The sequence below is a fragment of the Bactrocera dorsalis genome, chromosome 4 (assembly GCF_023373825.1).
Source record: "Bactrocera dorsalis isolate Fly_Bdor chromosome 4, ASM2337382v1, whole genome shotgun sequence".
NCBI classification, from domain to species: domain Eukaryota; kingdom Metazoa; phylum Arthropoda; class Insecta; order Diptera; family Tephritidae; genus Bactrocera; species Bactrocera dorsalis.
Genome location: NC_064306.1, coordinates 14,994,363 through 15,003,980, shown reverse-complemented (window position 1 = coordinate 15,003,980; position 9,618 = coordinate 14,994,363). Strand labels below are relative to the sequence as shown.

Below are 9,618 nucleotides of genomic sequence, written 5' to 3'. Positions count from 1 at the left end.
TGCTTATGAAAAGATTGTTTAACAACCAACCCTCTAGAAACTAGCAAACAAATGGTTGTATACCACTCAGAATTCACTGTTCGGCGTGGTTCTATTCTTAGGGTTGCGATATGTCTGATTTTTCCAAAAAACATGCAACTATTTGTTTCGAAGTGTCCTATGCAAGAACAACTTTTGTTGGATTCAACTCATCTGGAAACATCAATACAGTAGACTGCTGTTTACTTTTGAGCTCATACGCGTAAGTCCAAAATTCATCACCTGTTAGGATGACATAGACGTTTTTCGAAGCAACGCTATTGTATTTTGTTAACATTTCTCTTGACTAATTAGACAAATTGTGTGGGGTCCACCGTGAACTAAATTTTTTACAGTCAAATGTTCATGCCCGTAGTTGTCTCAATCTCATGATTTGTCACATGACGAGCTTGTCATATCAGTTTACGCACTGCATCAATATGATAGTTTCCGGAACAAAAACTGATTTTGGACAACCTTCCCGAAATACGTCTTGGAATCATATACCACCTCCACTAAATTTAGCTTACAGTCAATGAACACTGGTTCTTAACAAAACTTCATCGTCAAAAGTTGAACTAAGTTCATCCATGCACTGTTACTAAGTTAATCCGAGTTGAAACTTGTAAATGATATAAAATGAGTATTTCAAGTTACTGTAAATAACACAAGTAGGGATCTTTTGTCAAAACGTTCTTAATAAGTGTAATAGCAAAAATATCAAACTTTATGATAAAGTTGCCACTACATTAGAGTTGCCAAATCCTTAATTACAACCGGCGTATCCATAATAAACAATTTTTATTTAGACGAATAATTAACGCCTTTAACTTATATTGTTAAAAACATCCATAAAAATTATATTATAAAACAGGAGACCCTGAGACCTGTAAAATGGGGTAAGTTTTTATCCAATTTCACCCATTCTTCGCGTCCAAATTCTCTTTAGTAGTTTCGAAGAATACTATAATAAAAATTGGCATTTTTAACACCGACTATTTCATAACTTCAAAATGTGGTAGAATTTCGAGATCACGTGTTTTAACCGAGTGTATTTGATAAGCGCAAGTAGTGCACTAAAATATCAAGACAACTATTTGGTCCATAAATATATACTACTTGATGAAACTGAAGGTTGAATTTTGTCCATTTCATCTCCTTCAAAGTAATCCCCTCCTGTTACAATACACTTATGCCAATGAATTTTCCAGTCATCATAGCACGTGGAAAAATCCTTAGAGCCTTCTTCGATCCAGCTTTTATATCCTCAATTAAGTCAAAATGGTGTCCTCGGAGTGGTCATGTGAATTTGCTGAATAGCCAGAAGTTACACGAAGGTAAATCAGGCGAATGCGGTGGTTGCGGCACGATATTAGTTGAAAATGTGGCGAAATGATCACGAATAACCAATGCAGTATGCCTTGGTGCATTATCGCACTTCTTTGTTCAATAAATTCAGACATAGTAAAAATAGAAGAATTCAGTTTTAGAGCCTCTCAAAACGACGTGTATCTCAAATACTAATGAAAATTTTGAAGTGAAATGTTGCATAGATGTCACCAAGAGAACTACCAATTTACAGAAAAATTTACCGATCACAGTAATATCTTTACTTAAAGATCAATATTGAATTGTTTTTTATGCGAACATTGCTAACAAATTATTGTTGTTCTAGCGTTTTCGATGGATTTGTCCAATTCGTACCAGGTTTGCTTAGCTTTTGCGATTACAAAGGTATACGCCACTGTTTACTAAATTCAATGGGCCAAATCACAAAAATTTATTGTGGGAAAGTCTCTAAATTCACTTGAGTAATATATTATATTCATTCACCGTGAGATATTTTCTCATCCATTCTCATAGTCTATTAAATGTAAATTCATTGCAGAGAAGTGATATTTCAGAATAACTCATCTCACTCTCATTGAACTGAAATAATATTCAATTTTCAGTTGAATTTTAGTTCTGGTTTATAACACTTCGTTGGATTTAGAAGACATAATGGAAATTCTTATTGTGCTACAGATTTTAGCAGTGTCTTCAGTATTCAGTGGGTTTTGATTACCATAATAGTACATAGTTTGTTTCTTGAAGTTAATTTTCGACGAACTTATAGCAATAACAATAGCTGCTGCTGAATCTGAACCGCCACATTATAGTTCACTTCGAGTTATGGCCGAGGCTGCGATTGAAGATTGCTACGAGGATTCGGCTCAGAGTGTCAAAGTGCAGATAACCGATGGTAACTTAAGCATACTTTAAAATATAGACAAGCGTGTTGTTGAATTTTTCACTAATATCTTACAGAGAGTTTTGATGAAATATTGAAGGGTTCTCGCACTAATTTATCACACAGTGCGAAGTGTTTACGATACTGTATCATGCGCAAAAATGGCTTGGTGGGTATAACATTTTTTTATTTCTTTAATTAGTTGCAGAAGACCGCTTAGACTAGGTTCAGTAAAAAAATCGGGTTTCTGGAGTAAATCATTGTTAATTTAGAGAGCATTGTGGAAACAATTTAGCTTTTAAGTAGAAATTATGTTTGGAGAAGAAAACAATATTTTTGTTTCTCTAAACTGAAATTAGAAAAGTTTATTGGCTTTTATATATCAGCTAGATATTTCGTCCAACTTCTCCTTCTACGAGTATTTGTGATATCTGCCCTCATTTTATTTGTCTAAACTAAAACTCAAATAAGAAAGGTTTGTAGTCGACGTTTATAGTTTTTTCTTTGATGATATTCAGCAACTTTTGTTTTGAAATTTTGTACAAATGTCATATCAAAATAATCATTAGTGTTGAGTATGCACTTATCTTTCTTTCGTCGATTTTTACGATGAGTGAAATTATTTAACGAAGAAATTTGGTGTATGAAATCAAATTTCCGGTGCCGAAGCGTGCTGAATGTTGGAAAAGGTCTTCGGTGATAATTGTTGTTCGGGAGCAAGTCTTGTTTATTGGTACAAATCATTCAAAGAGAGTCGAAAACGACCATCAACTTCAACTGATGATCAACACGTTAATAAAAAATCAGAATTGGTGCTTGAGAATTGCCGATTTTACTGACATAGTTTGAATATCGGAAAGATACATTTCGAAAGATCATTTGGACCTAAAACAAATGAAAGCACGATTCGTTCCAAAATCTCTAAATTTTTTCGAAAAACAGCGTCGGGTTAACGCCTGTAAAACAATACTTTCCAACCACCAGGATGTCATGAAACGTATTATTACTGGCAATGAGTCTTGGATCTATGTTTACGACCTGGAAACAGACGCTCTATCGGCCGAATATCGTGGCAAAGGTGAGCCGAAAGCGAAAAAACCATGTCAAAGTCGGTCGAAAATTTTGGTTATGATGACAGTTTTCTTCGATTATCGAGAAGTGGTGCACTTCGAATTCCTTCCGACCCGCCAAACTGTCAATGAATATTATTTGAGTGTTATGCGTCGTTTGCGTGAATCTATTCGTTAAACGAGGCCGGAATTATATGTTTACAACTCTTCGTTTTTGCGCCGCGATAATGTACCGTCGCATACTGCATTGATTCTTCGGGAGTCTTTCGCCACATTTTCAACCAATATAGTGCCGCAAACCCCGTATTAGCCTGATTTAGCTACGAGTGACTTTTGGCTATTCAGCAAACTCAAACGAACGCTCTGGGGAAACCGTTTTGAGTAAATTGAAGACCTTTAAAAGTGAATCACTACGGCCATTGAAGGTTATTCCGGAAATTGACTTCAACAACTGTTTAGGTAGATTTCTTTGAATGGGACGACATAGATTTTGAAGCATAAATTAATCATTTTGAAATTATGAACAAAGTCTTACTAAATTTTGCTTATAGTAGTAGTATTTCTCTTTCCTGTTAGTCGATTTGGACCTCAATATTTGAATCTTTGATATTCGCAGTAGCTGTAGGAAAAAATAGCAAAAATATTAATGGATTATCTTTAGTTAAGTCTACGCCTCTTGATTTCATAGTCCTCTATGTTTCACTATATTTCATTTAAATATATAACAATATTATTTACTTTACCTTCAGTTAAGTATGGATAACTCAATCGACGAGGAAAACATTTTGCAAATATTTGAAATAATACATCCTCAAATTAAAAAGGATTCACTACTGGATGTGCTATATAAATGTGCGCGTGAAACGGATAAGCAAACTGATAAGTATTAACTGTAAATTTTGTAAAATTTTGCGTTTATATAATTTTATTTTAGTTGTGAGCGCGCTTTCGTGGCAACCAGTTGTATTCTCCGAGAGCTGCAAGCAGATGGTATAACCGATATTTAAAACAACACTTGAAGATGCCTTTTAAATATGTGTGCAATATAATTATAAATATTAAAGAAATTTTCAATGTTGTAAATATATGCGAATAACGCATTTACTTGTGTATTTCGATGCATACACTTCGAATATTATTTATTCAAAATTTTTCGCTTAATTTCAGTGGATCAAAATTTTATTTAACTTAATTAACTTTGGTTTGCGCTTAAACTCTAAATCACACTATAAAATACTTAATAAATTTTAAATAGTCCTCCAAGCGCTGCTCTTCAACTACGTCCAGCAGCAGTGATACACATGCGCTATACTCCAAAATGGCCTGCAGCAGCTCTAGCGATTCCATGTTGGCGCCAAACATCACTTACGAATTGTCAGTTTGAAAATGCACAATGGCATTGTTTATACATTGCGCAATATCACAATACTTATGTGTGCTTGTCAAGAAACGCATCCGCGCGCTCCAGCTGTTTTGATTGGACTACTTATTGTAATTGTTTAGTGAGGAGGAAAACACTAGTTGTTCGAAGTGTACGACAAGATTGCACAGTTAAAAGCGGTTGACCTTTGGCTGCATTCACGCATGCGCTTTCATTTCATTGCATGTGTGAAAGGTTGCTGACCAACTACATACAAATATTGCAATGCATGTGCCTTAAAAGATCTGTTTTTGCACTTACCCACATGTGCAAATACATATGTACGTCTACTATATACTTCATAGAAAATATGTTTACTTCTGGTTCGTTTTTTATTACGATGTGAGGTCAAATAGTACTTTGCAAATTACGTCAACTGCGTTTAACGGAGTTTGTAAAATTTAATAACTTTAGTCATCGATACGCAATTAAGTGCAGAGTTGCTTCAGTTTAAAAAATGTCGTTAATTTTTTAAACAATCTTATTAAAAAAGAAAAAAAAAAAACTTTACCTTCGGTATAATACCCTTCACAGATGTGTTACTTATGGCATAAAAGAGTGTAGAAGATCTTTACACTTAACACAATGCCTCGTACAATAATAAAGCCAAATTTCGAGAAGATACCTCAAAAGGTATTACCAGAAGTGCATATGCTAAAGTTAACCGAAATTGGTAATTGGTCTAACGACCGGTGGCTGCAAATATGAAATTATTTGCTCACCTAAGTGTTCTTTCAAAAAATCCATTGATTGATGCGATGTGCGGGAAGTGCCGCCGTCTTGTTGAAACCAAATGTCACCGAGTTCACGAGCTTCGATTTCAGACACCAAGGAGTCGGTTATCATGGCGTGAAAACGGTCGCCATTGACGGTTACCTTGTCATCGACTATATTTTTGTATAAATATGGACCAATGATTAAACCGGCGCACAAATTCCACCAAACCGTTGTTTCTTTTGGATGAAATGATGAGATGAAATCTTGAATCTCTTCAAGTCCTTGTCCCAAATGAGGCAATTTTGCTTGTTTACATACCCATTGGGCCAGAAATGGCTCTTATCGCTGAATAAAATTTGGCTCGAAAACGTTGGATCTTTTTGAATTTTCATCCGCTTTTTATATACTCCATAGTCCAGATATTTGTTTTTGAATTTCCAATTTGAACTTATTGAAAATAAAATTATTAACCTTTTTATGTCAGTATAAAAGTGGCCGTGGTTAAAAATATTTTGAGGACACAAGGTTTTTAGTCGAGCCTTGAATATTAGGGTAATTCAAAGAAAAAAATATTTTTTTTTTAGTTTTAACGGTAAGGTCCTTATTTTATTATCAGATAGAAAAATGTATATCTCGCTTCCAACTACTTGCAAAAATACCTTGCTCCTTAGATTTTGTAGGAAATTGAATGCTCTACAAAAAAGGTCTCCTATGATTTTTTCGTAAATCCAACCGTTTAAAAGATATTAACAGTTAAAGTTTGATTATTTTTGGGAAATTTTTTTATTTCTTATGAATTTTATAACTCAATGAAAAAAAATCATTATGAATGATGAAATCTATTTTTCTGAGTACCAAACGAAAAAATATATATATTTTTTTTGAATTACCCTATTGAATATGAACTTACTTGTATCTCTGCTGGTTTTAGCTTTGCTTATAAGCAACATTGTAACGTGGTTGTGGCTTTTTGATTTTATATATTACCTTTATTAATTTTCAATATATTTCATGTGAGATATGAAACTTTCCCTCTACAGCGTTGTGCGCTAGCTTTGGGACCCGCCACGTAAAAAACGCCTCCAATGAAAAGAAAGCAGTTGTTAACTCGGCTATAACCGCGTAAGCGGTTTCCACGCCAGTAAAGGAGAAGAACAGATATGGATTTCGGAATCCCGGTTTGACAAAGTCTTTACCTTCCTTTTCCTCCCAATTCTTCCTAACGATCATTTCGATCGAGAGGCATGGATTTTGGCGGTTCAGAAATGTACGATCGCTTTGATGATGACGTATATGAAACGTCTGGCACTGAAGATGATGCTGGAGACGCTTTTTGAATTATCGAAGCAATTGCTGATGAACGACCTTTTTTCCGTGGATTCATTTGTGTAATATTAGACGAGTGTAGAAACTCGTTTTTAATACATTAATTGTTTATTTGCCTCACCATTATTACGACCATAAAATGTCAAAGTGCACGAAGAAATTAAATAATTTGTAAAAGTTCTTCTTGAGTATATCTTCCCACTATAAAATTGTAAATATTATTGAATGCAATGTTAAAAAATACAGACAATGACATATTAAAACCATTAATTTTTGGTTTGGAACATTATCCAAGATAAAACATAAAAATATTAAAAGAAGAATTCTAAAAACAATTGTAATGTGACAGATATTGAGACTCTGAGATTCTAAAAATTAATTTTAAATGTGAGAGATTTTGCTCTAGTAAATTTCGAATTAGTTTTATGTAGTTCTATGTGAAGTATTTTCCAGTCTTATTATTTCCATTTTCTTGGGAGGATGTAACATATACTTATGTATATTTAAGATTCTTCAACTATTCCGTTTTCTATATTTTTTATGAGTAACTTCAAGCTATTATTATAAGTTCCCTTATCTCCATATCATTTAAGAAGTCGTAATCAAATTATTTATATGTTTATACAATAGGAAAACCTTTAACCACATTTTTTCGTAAGACAGGACTAGTCTTAAACTCGCTGGATACTGTCACGATAATATACCATACATTTTTTTATGGAATATTTCTTGAATTTTTGTAGAATAAATCAATGATAGACGGAGTGCCACATATTTCACAGATATGACCTTACGAGAAAATCTTTTAGTAGTATTGTCCAAAAGCTCAGCACTGCTAAACGAAGGTTCTCTTTTGTTATCAGATAATATTGTATGAAGGCATTCTACATATGTATGTACATAAATGAGATGAGAAACTACCATAGATCCTGCCAAAAGCCGCTTAAGATTTTCCTTGCTTAATAGTACATGTTATTTTTGATCAGTATTGTTTGGCATTTCATCGTGGAAAGACTTACGCCTAAACAACGCCTAACAACGCTTCGCTCAACTTATGGTCAGCATAATCGGCTTACTGAGCATACTTTTCGCAACATCATCACCCTTCTTGAGACCCAGCATTCATTATCAGATAATGTTCAACCGAATAGACTACCTATAGCATCCGTAGCTGAAAGTGTACACCAAGACTGTGGAGAGTCGACTCGACGCCGTTCGCAACAACTCGGACTGACGTATGAAAGGACTTTGATCTTAAATTGAAAGCGTGCGAAATACGGCATGTGCAAGAACTGAAGCCGCTATGGAATCTTGAAAAGTTCCAAGAAGATCCGACGTTTTTGAACCAAAACAAACAAAATTGCCGTATTTGTGACGAAGAGCAACCCGAAGAGAATCAAGAGCTGTCATTTTATCCAGAAAAAAACGGTTTGGTGTGTTTTGTAGGCCGGTGAAATCAGCGGTCCATATTTCTTCAAAAATGAAGCAGTTTGAGAACGTAACCGTTAATGACGACCGTAATGACGCCGACAATTTGATAAATTTTGAAATTAAAGCTCGTGATCTCGTCAACATTTGGTTTCAACAAGAGAGCGCCAAACCCCACACATCACATCAATCGAGTAATTTATTGAAAAAACACTTCGGTGAGCAGATTGGTCACCAAGGTCGCATGATAACACATTGTTAGACTTTTTCCTCTGGGAATATGTAAAGTCTAAAGTCTATGCGGATTCCTCAGTAAATTTGAAGTTTCTGTATTTTTTCTTTAAAGAAGTAAGGAACCTGAAAATGGATCACCCTTTATATATTTAGTTTCCGAACCGACACTAAACTTCTTCAATAAGAGCAAATTAAGGAATCTCATGCTAGTGAACTCACGTTTCACCGTTTAATTCACTTTTATTTATCGTATACAGGTTTACAGTTTGCTTAGATCCTTAACAGTTTGTGGGGAGTTGTGCTGCTCACTTGCCACCACCGCCACCACCTCCACCTCCACCGCCGCCGCCGCCGCCACCGCCACCTCCTCCGGGATAAGGTTCAGGATTTGGCAAAGGATTGGGATTGGCTGAAGATAAATATTTTTTAAGCATTATCAAGTATTAAACGATATATGAAATATATTTACCAAAAGCCACAGCGAGTAAAGCCAGCACGAAGCCGATGAGCAGTTGGAAATTCATATTGCAAGAGTTGCAAGTGCAATGGTTCACCTACCGTTTATGAGTGCTTTTTATACACTTGGCTAGGTTCTAGCTAGGAATATTCTTGATTTGTGCAATGAATATGAAAACGATTAACAAACTATTTACCATACTTCTTAAACGTTCCGTAATACGCATTTAAAACGAGTATTGGAAATAACAAACGGTTCTTCCCTTGACTATAAGTTAATAGGAAATATGTAAAAGTAGGTGTGTACAAATGTATATTTGTCGGTCAATAGCAGTATTTTAAATAAATTTCTAGTGATGGACACTTAATGTGCATATAATGAAATTTATTTAACTGTTAGTATGATTTAATAAAAGTTGCCGTTGCAATAAAAATGCTAAGCTTACGGTGGGCCGTTTGCATGCCAGATAATATGGCGAATGAAATGTCTTATTTTGAATGGACCATTTCTAATATTAGGCGTCCGCAATGGTATTGAAGATGGTTGAGCTTAAATGCTTTTGTGGGTCTTGAGTTCAATTCCAGTTTTTTTAAAAGTGGTTGATCGTAGACAGACTATGGCAAAGCTCAAGATTATTTATGCTATGAAAATGTTTCTCACAACACGAACAAAAACAATATTTTCTTGTTTGTGCTTTTTAAATGAAGAAGTTAGCTTG

At 34.7% G+C, this 9,618-nt stretch overlaps 1 protein-coding gene across 1 annotated transcript; it reads left to right on the top strand.

The window, feature by feature from the left end:
* The first annotated feature begins 1,922 nt into the window (after nt 1-1,922).
* LOC105231649 (general odorant-binding protein 19d) lies at nt 1,923-8,777 on the top strand. The gene is made up of 5 exons (XM_011213071.3): nt 1,923-2,068; nt 2,135-2,260; nt 2,326-2,417; nt 4,068-4,201; nt 4,253-8,777. The coding sequence occupies exons 1-5, from the start codon at nt 2,020-2,022 to the stop codon at nt 4,323-4,325; spliced, it is 474 nt and encodes a 157-aa protein (XP_011211373.2). The 5' UTR covers nt 1,923-2,019; the 3' UTR covers nt 4,326-8,777.
* The last annotated feature ends 841 nt before the right edge of the window (nt 8,778-9,618 follow it).